At 41.7% G+C, this 15,903-nt stretch overlaps 1 protein-coding gene across 3 annotated transcripts in view; it reads right to left on the minus strand.

Annotated features, from left to right (window-relative positions):
• Window positions 1-1,995: 1,995 nt before the first annotated feature.
• The window catches only part of LOC124000342 (delta-sarcoglycan-like), a 313,303-nt gene continuing 299,395 nt past the window's right edge, over window positions 1,996-15,903 (minus strand). For all 3 annotated transcript variants that reach the window (XM_046306630.1, XM_046306631.1, XM_046306629.1), the window contains exons 7-8: window positions 3,932-4,055; window positions 1,996-2,298 (exon numbers count right to left, since the gene is read on the minus strand). In XM_046306630.1, coding sequence (XP_046162586.1) covers window positions 2,119-2,298; window positions 3,932-4,055 — 304 coding nt within the window. In that variant the 3' untranslated portion in view covers window positions 1,996-2,118. The remainder of the gene's footprint in view (window positions 2,299-3,931; window positions 4,056-15,903) is intronic.

The raw sequence follows: 15,903 nt of genomic DNA on the forward strand, positions 1-15,903 counted from the left end.
CAACATTGACAGAGCTGTAAAAACCCAGCTGTAAAAACCCTCCTGAAGACTGTATTGCTTTCCTCAGCAGGGATGCTGCACTTATAACGAGTGGTCTCAGCTGAGGCAAACAGCCCCATTGAAATGGAGTAAAGGAAGAGGACGTCGATGCAAGGCAAAGTGGACTTGAGTACATCCATTTTCTCTCTAATAAACTTGAACACAGACACTGTTCACTTCAGATTGCTTCAGGAGGATTGCAGTGTATGGTGAGCTAAGGACAAGTACTCAATGAGTACTGTACAAGATGACTATGTATCAAGTCATAGTAAGGGCCTCTCCACTTTTTGGTTTGTGTGTCGGTTACTCTGAGCATCATTGAACAAGTAGAGCCAAATACACAGTCAATAAAAGGCAAAAAAAAAAGCTTTTAGTAGAGGAATGCAAAGACCTCACCCCCAACTGCCAAACAAAATGGGCTAGGATTCATATGTACTATTGAGCTCAGCATGTGAGAAGTTCACACAAAGAAGAGGACCAAAATAACAAAAAAGCAATATCACTTCTCCCAAAAGGCAAACATTGTACACTATACATGCGTACCTGTAGAATATGAAGATGTTTACTTATTCAATCTTTTTTTTTTTTTTTTACAAAAACACATGATATTATAAAAGCTTGAATTTGCAAAAGAGCATATTCTCCATTTATCGAGGATATGTCCTTGACACACACAGATGTGATTGTGTATTTACAAATAAACTATATAAAAAAACATGTGTTTACCAATATGTTGGCCCAAATATTATTGTCAAAGGGATTAAACCACTGAAAAAATATGAGAAAAGGAGAGGGAGAAAGAGGGTGTGGGTGCATGCAGTTGGGTGAATCAGATATCTTTGCATTCCCATCCTCTACACACAAAGCGGATTTAACCGAAAGGAAAAATCGAATGTACTCATTAACAAAAGAAAGTCTGTGTGATGTGCTTCTCCTTGCCACAAGTGCATTGATATAAGGCACAGGCACAATTTCCCCTCTTTGAACAGAGTGGGTCACAATGGTTCAGTCCCAGTACGAGGAAATGGTAGGGTGATCACCTATGAAGACCATCACATCTCCATCAAATCAAATCAAAGTTTATTGGTCGCATACACAAATTTGCAGATATGCTCTCTATGGTATTTATGGTATATTTACAGTATATACTCTGGTATATATTGAGATATACTCAATGTTTACCATAATGTTCCCTTAGCTGTGTGGGTTAAAAATCTGTGCTGCTGTTGTTCTCTTCATGATTCTATAAAGTCGACATTTACGTGAATTGACATGATATGCAAGTGTTACCAAGCTTGACACATTGACAATCAAAATCATTCACAAAAGAAAATGCCATTGACACACACTTCATGTTTCAAAACAAGAGACAATATTCGTTAGAACTGCTAACAAACTGGAAAAAATGGATCATAGAACAAAATAGCAATGAGCCTTCTATCACCACATGTGTGGTAGATGACTTCAAGCAAAGAGTGTAAAATGGCAGGATATTGCAGGGTTTCTAAATGTGGGTGATCACCCTAGTGATTCTGGTACTGAAATTGTCTTCAGGACAGCGAACAGAACATTGTCACTCTGAGTGTCTCTTTGTAAATCGCAGGAGAAGCCCTCTCAGTTTCTGCCAGAGGGTTGTTAGGAGGGACAGAACACATTGTGTGTGTGTGTCTCTGTGTATGTGTCTCTCTGTGTGTGTCTCTGTGTATGTCTCTCTCTCTCTCTCTCTCTCTCTCTCTCTCTCTCTCTCTCTCTCTCTCTCTCTCTCTCTCTCTCTCTCTCTCTCTCTCTCTCTCTCTCTCTCTCTCTCTCTCTCTCTCTCTCTCTCTCTCTCTCTCTCTCTCTCTCTCTCTCTCTCTCTCTCTCTCTCTCTCTCTCTCTCTGTGTGTGTGTGTGTTTGATAACAATGTGTGTCGGTATGATCTATATGTGTATGTGTTTCAGCGTGTGTATGTGTGTTTCAATGTGTGCGTGTGTTTCAGTATACATGTATGTGTGTGTATGTTTTAGTGCTTGTGTGTGTGCGTGCAAATGTTTCTGTGTGTGTGTGTGTGTGTGCATATTTTTGTGTGTGTATGTGTTCTAGAGGCAGACGTTGTTGCTGATCTGGCAGGTGGAGCCTTTCCCGGCCTGTGAGAGGAAGAGTTTTCCATTGGGACAGACGCACACCTCATAGACAGTTTGTCTGGAGGTGGTTCCCGATGGAGAGGCCTTGCCCTCCGGCAGACGCAGCAGCCTGATCCTCCGTGCGTCCAGATTGATCTGACCAAGAGGAGACAAGGGAAGATAAAGGCAGAGGGATTTGTATTTACTTACAGTATGTGTAGGTGGGTAGGTTGCTGAGTTAGTGAGAAAGAGTAGAGAGAGAGAGAGAGAGCATGAGAGAGAGAACTGTGTGTGTGACTCCACCCATGTATTTGTTCAGAAATCACCAAGTATAGCCTCCTCTACCTAACAACAAGACAATTATAATGAGCTTGAGATGATAGATCACTCAAAGCACTGTTGACAATATACTGTAGATCTGTTTGGTTTGCATGATCTGTTCATTGTAGAAAACAAAACACAACTCTACATTTTGCTAAAGGCATCTCTGCCATGCTTCTGGGCTGAAGAAAAGTGGCTATCGGCTAACAAAGCCATTACAGGCAATAACCTCTTAACGGTCACACACCTAACTCATCTCTGAGAGCTCCTTCATGATTTAAGATTAACAAATCTATACCCAGGCGTTTAAGCTACACTCTTAGCACCTTTTCTTCTATCTCAAACCTAAAAGGGTTCTTCGGCTGACCCCATAGGAGAACCCTTTGAAGGTCCACATAGAACCCTTTTGGTTCAAGGTAGAACCCTTATGGGGTCCATGTATAACCCTTTCCACAGAGGGCTCTACATGGAACCCAAAAGGGTTCTACCTGGAACCAAAAAGGTTATCCTATGGGGACAGCTGAGAAAAAACCTTTTGGAACCCTTTTTCCTAAGAGTGTACCTATCAATTCCAGCAATAACTTCTAACTTTAATTTGACATTACCATTTGAAATCGTATTTCTTCTCTTCCACCCAACTTTACCATCCACCCAGTCTAAATCCCATCTCTCTAACCCCCCTCGCCCTCCCGGGACTGGGCTTGTATATTTGCCCGACCGGGAGTGGAACTGCTCCATATATAAAAAGGTAAAAGGAGTCATTATCAGGCGCCTGGGGGAAGCATTCCCATCAAATGACCTGAAACACTTAAGCAGGGAGTCTCAGCTGACTTCTCCACACATCTGCTATTGAGCAAATCTCTGCAGTGAGAGAAAGGTTGGGGGATGGGCAGGTCTCTAATAGGCAAACCTCACCACTAATTGTGGTTGGAAGTGTCAAGGGGCTCCTAGAGAGCGAGAGCTGTCTGTGAGGTGTCTGTCCACACATCAGGCAGGTGACACATGGACAGTTGGAAGGCTTCTCAAATGGAGTGTGAGTGCAGACACCTCACAGACAGATATAGCAAAGCACTAAAATGTCTGATATAAGTCCCATCAAGTCCATAAAATGGAGAGGGGCCTCTGTGTATGCGTTATATCATCTAGTCACATGATTCTGTTAAGTCTTCTTATTAAACTTCGGAACAAGGGCAACAATAGGACAAATGAAGTTTTACCCTCATTCACATTTTCCTCACATCATAACATTGACAGACAGATATACAGATGTAGAGTATACACAGTGTGAGAACTCTTAATGCAGCTTTACTTCCTTCCTGACCTCCTTCCTTCATGACATCAGTGATGAACTGATCTGATATAACTTGAAAATGAAAGCTATCGAGTGAAATCCTTTAGATCAGTGACTACTTTAAGGGAGGAGGATGGAAAGATGAAAAGATAAAAGTTGGGAAAATGGGTCCCCTACCTCTCCGTCTTTGGACTCCAGGCGTAGGTCACTTCTACACGTGGCCTGGATGTCCCCTGCCTCTGCTAGGATCTGGATTCCTTTAGGGGCCTCCATGTACAGAGACCGCGTGGGAGACTCCAGCCTGGAAGAGAGAGAAGAGACAATTCCAACAATGACAATATATAGTAAAGAATATCCAACATAGAGCCTGGGAGAAAACAGAAAAAAATGATGCCCCTTGGTAGCTACGACTGCTGTTACTGAAACACATGACACACAAACAGAAGAACAAACAGCAAGTGAAAGTGTCAGGTGTACTCACTACATCAGGACTTTTGCTAATCGTTTTTCTTCATACAATAACATTTGTCTGTTGTTCATAGTTTAACGGGCTTCCATTGTCCCTGGACCTCATATCAGAGTATAACTTCTGGGGAGTGTTGTTATTCCTCATTCAGTGAATGGAGATATGAACCAGAGCCTGGAACGAAGATATGGAGACAGTAGACAGTAATCTAGGATAAGAGGTTGTGGCTGCAGGTGAAGTTTTTCTCTGGCCCCTGCCAGCCTCAGCCGCTGCCCAACAAGGAAATGAAGTATCGATCACATGGCCAAACAAACAACTAGCAGCATTTATATTCCAATAAGTAGCTGTCTTCTTTATTCATATCAAACGGGTTTGGTTGACCTTACTTAAACATTCAAATAATGAAGGGGAGGGAGAAGAATGCTAGATGAAGGATCTTGAATTATATCAAATGTCCCTTACATATTGCTGTGATATTACTTGACTATATTCTAGTATTGTATTATTATGTTATATACTGTATCATATTATTATATCTTATAAACTGGGTGGTTCGTGCCCTGAATACTGATTGGCTGACAGCCATGGTATATCAGACCGTATACCACATATATGACAAAACGTTTATTTTTACTGCTCTAATTATGTTGGTAACCAGTTTATAATAGCAATAAGGCACCTCGGGAGTCTGTGATATATGGCCAATATACCACAGCTAAGGGCTGTATCCAGGCACTCCGCGATGTGTCGTGCATAAGACCAGCCCATAGCTGTGGTATTTTGGCCATATACCACACCTCCTCGGGGCTTATTGCTTAAATATATCATATTATAATATTCTAGGCTATTACTGCCATCTGACTTGTTAACATTGGAAAAAAGAGGACAGATAAGACAACAAAGGGGCCTGGGTTATTATTATAAGAACATAATGGCCACCGAATGCTGTGCAATGACACTGGGAAATCAATAAAGCTTATAAGATTCAGGCAGTCGGAAATAATGTGGGCAGGATGTCAAAACAGGCTACATATCTAGCGACTGAGACACAACCCTAAATTACACCTCAGGTGTTAAATGAGAGGCCATGTAACTGTTATCACACTGCAATCTCTGCAATCTTCAGCCATTGAGAGAAAAAAATGCCATTTTTATACCTAGTGCTAATATGCTTCTTTTGACCATTGACTTATGGCATCAATGTGTCTTAAAGTAAACTAATATATATATATATATATACATATTTTAAATATATCAAGTAACTTGCATACAGGGAGGGACCAGGAAGTCCTGTCAGCATGGATGGAAAAGAGACACATTTTAATATCATGTCTAGACACGTCTGAAAAGATGGGCACAATCAGAATGTGGACAAGATCAGGACAAAGGACGCATGTTAGAACCAGCTATAAATGGATCTTAAGTTGTACACTGAGATGAAGATGAATGAAGAGTGTGTGAACGTATATGTTGTATTTAACATTAAGTAGATGTGTTTAACATCTAGGAGATGTTCACCATCTAAGAATGTAATTGGAAATATCAAACATTTTCCCCTTGAATCAAAGCACAGATGATTGGTGGAGGGATGTGTGGTTATTTTCATCACTCGACTCTTCCATTTTTTGTCTCTCCTCTGCACAATCCTATTCAAGGATTTCATTAATGGACAAAGTGTTCCTTCATCAAATGCCCATATAAGCCTGGCTGTCACATTGCTAGTGAATGAGTGAAGGTTATATACCAACACTCATATTGATCGTGTAGTTGTGTTCCAAATGACCATTTACCTAGCACAAGTATGTTAGTTACTGTAACATACAGTGCATTTGGAAAATATTCAGACGCCTTGACTTTTTCCACATTTTGTTACATTACGGACTTATTCTAAAAGTTATAGGGAAAAAGTCCTCATCAATCTACACACAATACCCCATAATGACAAAGAGAAAACAGGTTTTAGAATTTTTGTTAAAATTAAAATATATATATATATGTATATACAGCTCAGGAAAAAATGAAGAGACCACTGCAAAAATATCAGTTTCTCTGGTTTTACTATTTATAGATATGTTTTTGAGTAAAATTAAAAATGTTGTTTTATTCTATAAAACTAATGACAAAATTTCTCCCAAATTCCAAATAAAAATATTGCCATTTAGAGCATTTATTTGCAGAAAATGGCAACTGGTCAAAATAACCAAAAGGATGCAGTGTTGTCAGACCTAGAATAATGCAAAGAAAATAAGTTCATATTGGGGAGAAGGGCCTTCGTCAGTCAGGTGACCATGAACCCAATGGTCACTCTGACAGAGCTCCAGAGTTCCTCTGTGGAGATGGGAGAACCTCCCAGAAGTACAACCATCTCTGCAGCACTCCACCAATCAAGCCTTTATGGTAGAGTGGCCAGACGGAAGCCACTCCTCAGTAAAAGGTACATGACAGCCCACTTGGAGTTTGCCAAAAGGCACCTAAAGGACTCTCAGACCATGAGAAACAATATTCTCTGGTCTGATGAAACCAAGATTGAACTCTTTGGCCTGAAGGCCAAGCGTCACGTCTGGAGGAAACCTGGCACCATCCCTACGGTGAAGCATGGTGGTGGCAGCATCATGCTGTGTGGATGTTTTTCAGCGGCAGGGACTGAGAGACTAGTCAGTATCAAGGGAAAGATGAACGGAGATCCTTGAAAACCTGCTCCAGAGAACTCGGGACCTCAAACTGGGGTGAATATTTACCTTCCAACAAGACAACGATCCTAAGCACACAGCCTGGACAATACAGGAGTGGCTTTCGGGACAAGTCTCTGAATGTCCTTAACTGGCTCAGCCAGAGCCTGGACTTGAACCCAACAAACATCTCTGGAGAGACCTGAAGAATATATGTGCAGCAACGGTTCCCATCCAACCTGAAAGAGCTTGAGAGGATAACTTGTAGCATCATACCCAAGAAGACTCGAGGCTGTAATCACTGTCAAAAGGTGTTTCAACAAAGTACTGAGTAAAGGATAGCTTGTAGCATCATACCCAAGAAGACTCAAGGCTGTAATCACTGCCAAAGGTGTTTCAACAAAGTACTGAGTAAAGGATAGCTTGTAGCGTCATACCCAAGAAGACTCAAGGCTGTAATCACTGTCAAAGGTGTTTCAACAAAGTACTGAGTAAAGGGAATATAAATTTGCAAACATTTCTATGTTTTTGCTTTGACATTGTGACGTATTGTGTGTAGATTGATGAGGAAAAGTTATTATTTTTTTAAATTAATTTTAGAATAAAGCTGTGACGGAACAAAATGTGAAAAAAGTCACTGGGTCTGAATACTAACCGAATGCACTGTAAGTGCAATTAAATTGTATCAACCAGGGAGTTTGCATGTGGACATAATGTCCACTCTTTGACAGAAAACGTCGCTAAGTGTGTCTGCTAAAACTTAGATTAACAGAATAACGCTGTGATGGTACACCATGTCCTTTCAAAGAGGATCAACACAACATGACACTACTTTGTTTGGGGTTTGACGTCAGTGTAGGAGGATGAGCAACATCGTCAGACTATCTCTACTGAAGGAGAAAACATTTCATGTTGGGTTTAGTTGTCATATTGTGATCGGAAAATAGTCTAAACAAAAATAACTATGCCATCATTGGTTAGATTTAGAAAAAAGGAATTTCAAAAAGCATTTATTGTTAAGAAAATCAAAGCCACTCCCATGCATTAATCTTATAGCCCAAAGTGCTCTTCCTCTTTGAAAAGCCAATGATTGTGAGCCTCAGCCTGGCTGTCTATCTGTATTCAGGGTCGGGGTGTGCTGTGTGCCTCAGATGCTTCTGGAGGGAAAATAAAACAGATTACAAGACACAACATTACAGCAACAGCATCCTTGGCATTGTCTCAGGATCACAGAGAGTCAACTAATCAGATGCTTGACCAAGAAATGAAGGTTGTGTTGGGAATAATGGAAGAGGCCGAGGTAGACGTGATGTGCATCTCCTGATGCACTGTTCAATTATGTATATATATATAAACATACATGTTTTGAAAACAATCTGTTTTTGCCATTGTGTTTGAGAGTGTGAGCTGGAAAGGGGGCTGGAAAGTGAGCTGCGTTCAGGGGATCTACGTGTTTGAGAGTGTGAGTTGGATGCAGACGTTACAGGCGACAGTTGCTATCCATTTGAGTACTGTGGTTGGTTCCCTAAAACTCTGGGGAGGGTTTAGCGAAGGATCAATTACTCTGATAAATATATACTTTAAAAAGGTGGTTTGTCTGACAGATCTGGGGCTTATTGTAGTGTGGATGGGAGTGCTGACCCCATTGGGTCAGCACTCACAACTACAGTCACAGCATTTGTTTTAATGATTACAAATTACCTCCAAAACTCTGCTCAAAGGTAAAACAGTTATAGCGGTCAAACAATAAATCTGGATAAATGGTGGCTCCGTTTTCAAAGAAAGCCATATATGGCTTAATGTCACATTACATGTTCAAGGAGTTATTGTGGTGCTTTTTTGCTCTCAGGCTAGGCGTCATATTGTTTTGTTTGTATCTGTGTAGAGAATGGGTCAGGACATCTGTCAAATAGTCCTGACCTCCTTTCTACTGCCATAAGTGAGAAATGCATTCAATAGAAGGACATGTCCTATGGATGACACATTAACATCAACCATAGAGATATGATGATGGTTATTGGTCAAATTCTATAACATTTGCAGGGATTGGGAGAATATGACACTCAAAATAGAACATGGTGGGATCCTGAATTCTTACCTGCCAAGGATTCCAACACTTTACGTAAAGATTAGATTTTTACTCATGCTCCACTGTGCTCACCCCTCTTTCTTATGTAATTGGATAGTTTCGGCCATATCTCATTTTCAATTGGCCATTTGCCATAAAATAATGCATAAATAGAAGAAAAAGCCCTAGCCTACAACCAACAATTACACTGGGAATTGTATGCAGGAGCTTCGGAGCATCATTCAAAGTGATCTGTCCTTTTCTGACAGAACGTTTTTAAATGATCATTTCAAAAGCGCCATAAATGATGGATGAGTCATCACACAAAGTCATATCTCTGGAAGCAATATTATACATTTGTCAAGGAATGCTCTCTGCTTGTCTCTCTGTCTCTCTCTCCACTCTTTCTCCAATTAACAACCCAAATAGCACTGTAACAGTAATCCAAATGCAATCTATATGTATCTACACCAAATGAATTTACACAAGATATAGTAGGAATCATATGTACATCAGTAAATATATTAGAGTGAGCTATGTCAAGAACCCGGTATATAAATACATATTTGAGGTGATGTCAGGGAGTGAACTGTGTGTTTATAGTGTGTTCCTTTTGATTGATGGGTGTCAGAATGTTCCCTGTACATGGTGGCAGGGCTGATAACCAGTGTCACCTGTCAGCGAGGGTAAGCCCACTGTTGCCTACTCTTCTCTCACTCTGACAGGGCCAGGGGGAGGGAGAGAAGTTCTGTGTCTGTGGCTTTACTAAGTTCTTTTAGGGGGTAAGGTAGAAGGTGAAGTGAGTGTGTGTCTGTGTGCGTGGGGGTATATGTGTGTGTGTCTGGGGGTGTGTATACAGCGTGGCAAAAAACGTATTAAGTCAGCCACCAATTGTGCAAGTTCTCCCACTTAAAAATATGAGAGAGGCCTGTAATTTTCATCATAGGTACACTATGGACACTAGGATTGAGGTCAAGGATTTGTGATGGCCACTCTTGGGAATTCATTTTTCTGACAAGTTTTCTGACAAGTATAACACGCTGTCCAGGCCCTGAGGCAGCAAAGTAGCCCCAAACCATGATGCTCCCTCCACCACTCCGTCCTCCATACTTTACAGTTGGGATGAGGTGTTGATGTTGGTGTGCTGTGCTGTGCCTTTTTTCTCCACAAACAGTGTTGTGTGTTCCTTCCAAACAACTCAACTGTAGTTTCATCTATCCACAGAATATTTTGCCAGTAGCGCTGTGGAACATTCAGGTGCACTTTTGCAAACTTCAGACGTGCAGCAATGTTTTTTTGGACAGCAGTGTCTTCTTCCTTGGTGTCCTCCCATGAACACCATTCTTGTTTAGTGTTTTATGTATTTTAGACTCATCAGAGATGTTAGCATGTTCCAGAGATTTCTGTATGTCTTCAGCTGACACTTGGATTCTTCTTAATATCATTGAGCATTCTGTGCTGTGCTCTCGCAGTCATCTTTGCAGGACAGTCACTCCTAGGGAGAGTAGCAACAGTGCTGAACTTTCTCCATTTATAGACAATTTGTCTTACCATGGACTGATGAACATCAAGGCTTGTAGAGATACTTTTGTAACCCTTTCCAGCTTTATGCAAGTCAACAATTCTTAATCTTAGGTCTTCTGAGATCTCTTTTGCTCGAGGCATGGTTCACATCAGGTAATGCTTCTTGTGAATAGCAAACTCGAATTTTGTGAGTGTTTTTTATAGGGTAAGGCAGCTCTAACCAACATCTCCAATCTCGTCTTATTGATTGGACTCCAATTAGTCATTAGCCTAGGGGTTCACATACTTTTTCCAACCTAAACTGTGAATGTTTAAATTATGTATACAATATAGACAAGAAAAATACAATATTTTCTGTGTTATTAGTTTAAGCACACTATGGTTGTCTATTAATGTGACTTAGATGAAGATCAGATCAAATTTGACGATCAATTTATGCAGAAATCTAGGTAATTCCAAAGGGTTCACATACTTTTTCTCGCCACTGTATATACATATTTTGGGGTTTTAATAAATATATAAAGATAGAGACATATATTATACAGCTTTTGAAGTTAATATAATGCCATTGTTAAGAGAGAAAACCACTCCAGAAAAGGGCAGAACAGCTCCTTTTAAATTCACTGTCTAGTGATATGAAGAACCATTTCAAAGAAGAGAAGTGTAGGCAAGAGATAATAAATAAATATTCCATCATTATTGACAAAGATGGAATATGGAATCTGTCTGATATACAAAAAGCTTGGGGAAATATACGGAGAATGTCTAATTCCTTGACAAAGGACACGGTGGTCTTTAACTGTATTAGCCAAATTAAGAAAACGGGATGAGAAATTATTTTGGGAGAATCAAATCAAGTTTATTTGTCATGTGTGCCAAATACAAAAGGTGTAGGCCTTCCAGTGAAATGCTTACTTACAGGCTCTAACCAACAGTGCAAAAAAGGTATTAGGTGAACAATAGGTAGGTAAAGGAATAAAACCAACAGTAAAAAGACACAGTAGCGAGGCTACATACAGGCACCGGTTAGTCGGGCTGATTGAGGTAGTATGTACATGTAGATATGGTTAAAGTGACTATGCATATACAGTTGAAGCCGGCAGTTGACATATACTTGGAGTCATTAAAACTTGTTTTTCAACCACTTCTCAAATGTCGTGTCAACAAATGGACAATGACCCCAAGCATACTTCCAAAGTTGAGGCAAAATGGCTTAAGGACAACAAAGTCAAGGCATTGGAGTAGCCATCACAAAGCCCTGACCTCAATCCTATAGAACATTTGTGGGCAGAACTGAAAAAGTGCGTATGAGCAAGGAGGCCTACAAACCTGACTTTGTTACACCAGCTCTGTAAGGAGGAATGGGCCAAAATTCAACCAACCTATTGAGGAAAGTTTGTGAAAGGCTACCTGAAATGTTTGACCCAAGGGAAACAATTTAAAGGCAATGCTACCAAATATGAATTGAGTGTATGTAAACTTCTGACCCACTGGGAATGTGATGAAAGAAATAAAAGCTGAAATAAATTATTCTTTCAACTTTTATTCTGAAATTTCACATTCTTAAAATAAAGTGGCGATCCTAACTGACCTAAGACAGGGAATTTTTACTACGATTAAATGTCAGGAATTGTTTAAATGTATTTGGCTAATGTGTATGTAAACTTCCGACTTCAACTGTATGATAAACAGAGTGTAGCAGTTGCGTAAAAGAGGGGTTGGCGGGTGGCTGGACACAATGCATATAGCCCGGTTAGCCAATGTGCGGGGGGCACTGGTTGGTCAGGCCAATTGAGGTAGTATGTACATGACTGTATAATTAAAAGTGACTATGCATATATGATAAACATAGAGTAGCAGCAGCATAAAAGAAGGGTTGGGGGGGCACAGATAGTCCAGGTAGCCATTTGATTACCTGTTCAGGAGTCTTATGGCTTGGGGGTAAAAACTGTTGAGAAGCCTTTTTGTCCTAGACTTGGCACTCCAGTATCGCTTGCCATGCGGAGGTAGAGAGAACAGTCTATGACTGGGGTGGCTGGAGTCTGACAATTTTCAGGGCCTTCCTCTGACACCGCCTGGTGTAGAGGTCCTGGATGGCAGGCAGCTTAGCCCCAGTGATGTATTGTGCCGTACGCACTACCCTCTGTAGTGCCTTGCGGTCTGAGGCCGAGCAATTGCCGTACCAGGTAGTGATGCAACCAGTCAGGATGGTCTCGATGTTGCAGCTCATGACAGGACATTGCAGAGAGATAAGGATAGTTTGAAAGCTCTTGGTTCACAAATCAAAACCTTGAAAGAAGAAATTCAACAATTACAGGCAAGAGTCGTGAAAACATACTTGGCTCCAACATGTGGAGGACCATGATGTGTTCCTTCAATCCATCTTCAGGCTGAGTCGCACAAGAATTATCGGGTTTCAAGCATCTGGTCAGCACTGCCTGGCTTTGAGTCAACAGATTTTGACAGCGGTGACGAACGATGTCTTAGACCAACTAGAACACAGACTGTAAAAGGTAGTAAAGAGAAACCTCCGGTGACAGTAAACACACATAAATCAGCATCTCCAAAACAGTTGGATGAATGGTCGAAAACTTTGAAACATCCCCGAGAAGTGGGTATAAAAACGTGAGACCATTTGAAGCATTATAAGAAACTCTACAATATTCATCTTCATGATGGGTTACAGTTACTAGCCTTTGGTCTGAACAACCGCGAACATGGTGTACTTGAAGAAAAGGTTTATAGAGCTGTGGGTGTTGAAAAGCAAGATGTGGCCAATGGATGGAGAGCCATCCATGTTTTCCTTAAGGGTACCAATAGGGGAGAGATAACCAAATGTGTTCAAAAAACTGAAAGAACCGTTTGTTGATTTTGAAGAAATGTTTAGAGCAGTGGTGGTTAGACACAGTGGGTTACCTGGCATGGAAGATGACGATGCCCCATTTTTGGAGGAATTGAGGATAATCACTCATCAGCTGATGCAATCCATACATGATGATTTGCGGGGGGGAAAAATAGTTTCCACAACTAATGACTGGGAGAGACAACTACGGTGACAACATTGACAAGTTGTCACGACTGGACAGAGACATCAAAAACAAATGTGTTATGGCTATACACCCCCTGATACAATGTGGATAAATAGTTACTTGTCTAACAGAACACAGAGGGTGTTCTTTAATGGAAGCCTCTCAAATATAATCCAGTTAGAATTAGGAATTCCCCAGGGTAGCTGTTTAGACCCCTTGCTTTTTTGAATTTTTACTAACGACATGCCACTAACTTTGAGTAAAGCCAGAGTGTCTATGCATGCGGATGACCTAACACTATACACATCAGATACTACAGCGACTGCAACATTCAACAAAGAGCTGCAATTAGTTTCAGAGTGGGTGGCAAGGAGTAAGTTAGCCTTAAATATTTCAAAAACTAATAGTACTGGGGAGAAGATGGGGAGAAGTCTGTCTATAATAAAGCGATGCTCTGCCTTCTTAACAACACTATCAACATGGCAGGTCCTACAGGCCCTAGTTTTGTCGCACGTTGACTACTGTTCAGTCGTGTGGTCAGGTGCCACAAAAAAAGACATAGGAAAATTGCAATTGGCTCAGAACAGGGCAGCACTGTCATGTTTTGTCTTAGATTGTCTTGTCATTTTGGCTTTTCCCTCTGTTCATTTTCCCCCTGCTGGTCTTTTTAGGTTCGTTCCCCTTTTTCTCTCTCCCTTCCTCTCTCTCTTCTCTCTATCGTTCCGTTCCTGCTCCCAGCTGTTCCTATTCCCCTAATCTATCATTTAGTCTTCCCACACCTGTTCCCTATTCTTTTCCCTGATTAGAGTCCCTATTTCTCTCCTTGTTTTCCGTTCCTGCCCTGTCGGATCCTTGTCTATTGTTCACCGTGCTGTGTCTGTGTATCGCCCTGTCGTGTCGTGTTTCCCTCAGATGCTGCGTGGATGTCTTGCTAGGTTCAATGCCCCGATTTTTGATCACTCCAGTCTGTTCTCGTCATTACGAGTGGAATTCTTATGTTTGTAGCTTTACTGGATTAAAGACTCTGTTTTCGCCAAGTCGCTTTTGGGTCCTCATTCACCTGCATGACAGAAGGATCCGACCAAAGAATGGACCCAGCGACTACAGACGTTCGTTGCCGTCGAGATCCAAGGAGCCATGCTCGGCAGACACGAGCAGGAATTGTCTGCTGCTCGCCATGCCGTGGAGAACCTGGCGCTCAGGTTTCCAACCTCTCTGGACAGTTCCAGAGTCTTCGCTGAGCCAAGGCCTGCTCTTTAATAACCCACCTGTCTCCTCCGTTTTCTCACTCAGTGTGATATTGTGTTCTCTCTCCAACCCAACACATTCTAGCCGTTATTTCACTCCTTACTGGCTGAAGGCATTCAGATGGATTCCAGAACTTTAAAGGGAGATGATTCCCGTTCAGTTTTTGGTAGCTTCTAGGGCCCTGGCTTCCCTATGCCAAGGTGATCGATCCATAACGTTACTCTATAGAGTTTCGCACTCTTGCTGCCTCTAGTGACTGGAACAGCCGGCGCTGCTCGCTCGTTTTCTGGAGGGACTCCACGCAGTGGTCAAAGATGAGATTCTCTCTCGGGAGGTTCCTTCCAGTGTGGACTCTTTGATTGCTCTCGCCATCCGCATAGAACTTTAGATCTTCGTCACCAAGCTCGTGGAAGAGAGCTCACGTCAACGGTGTTTCCCTGCTCCGGCAACCATCTCCCTCCTCTGGCTCAGAGACTGAGCCCATGCAGCTTCTCGACTAAGGAGAGGGAACGGAGGATCACCAACCGCCTGTGCCTCTATTGCGGATTTGATGGACATTTTGTCAATTCATGTCTAAAAGGCCAGAGCTCATCAGTAAGCGGAGGGCTACTGGTGACGCTACTACTCAGGTCTCTTCATCTAGATCCTGTACTACTATGTTCCATCTACGCTGGACCGGTGGTCTACATGCAGTGCCTTGATTGACTCGGGGCTGAGGGTTGTTTCATGGACGAAGCATGGGCTCGGAAACATGACATTCCTTTCAGACAGTTAGACAAGCCTACGCCCATGTTTGCCTTAGATGGTAGTCATCTTCCCAGTATCAGATTTGAGACACTACCTTTAACTCTCACAGTATCTGGTAACCACAGTGAGACTATTTATTTTTTGATTTTTCACCTTTTACACCTGTTGTTTTGGGTCATCCCTGGCTAGTATGTCATAATCCTTCTATTAATTGGTCTAGTAATTCTATCCTATCCTGGAACGTTTCTTGTCATGTGAAGTGTTTAATGTCTGCCATCCCTCCCATTTCTTCTGTCCCCACTTCTCAGGAGGAACCTGGCGATTTGACAGTGCCGGAGGAATATCATGATCTGCGCACGGTCTTCAGTCGGTCCCGAGCCAACTTTCCTCCTCACCGG

This window comes from Oncorhynchus gorbuscha, linkage group LG16 (assembly GCF_021184085.1).
Source record: "Oncorhynchus gorbuscha isolate QuinsamMale2020 ecotype Even-year linkage group LG16, OgorEven_v1.0, whole genome shotgun sequence".
NCBI lineage: Eukaryota > Metazoa > Chordata > Actinopteri > Salmoniformes > Salmonidae > Oncorhynchus > Oncorhynchus gorbuscha.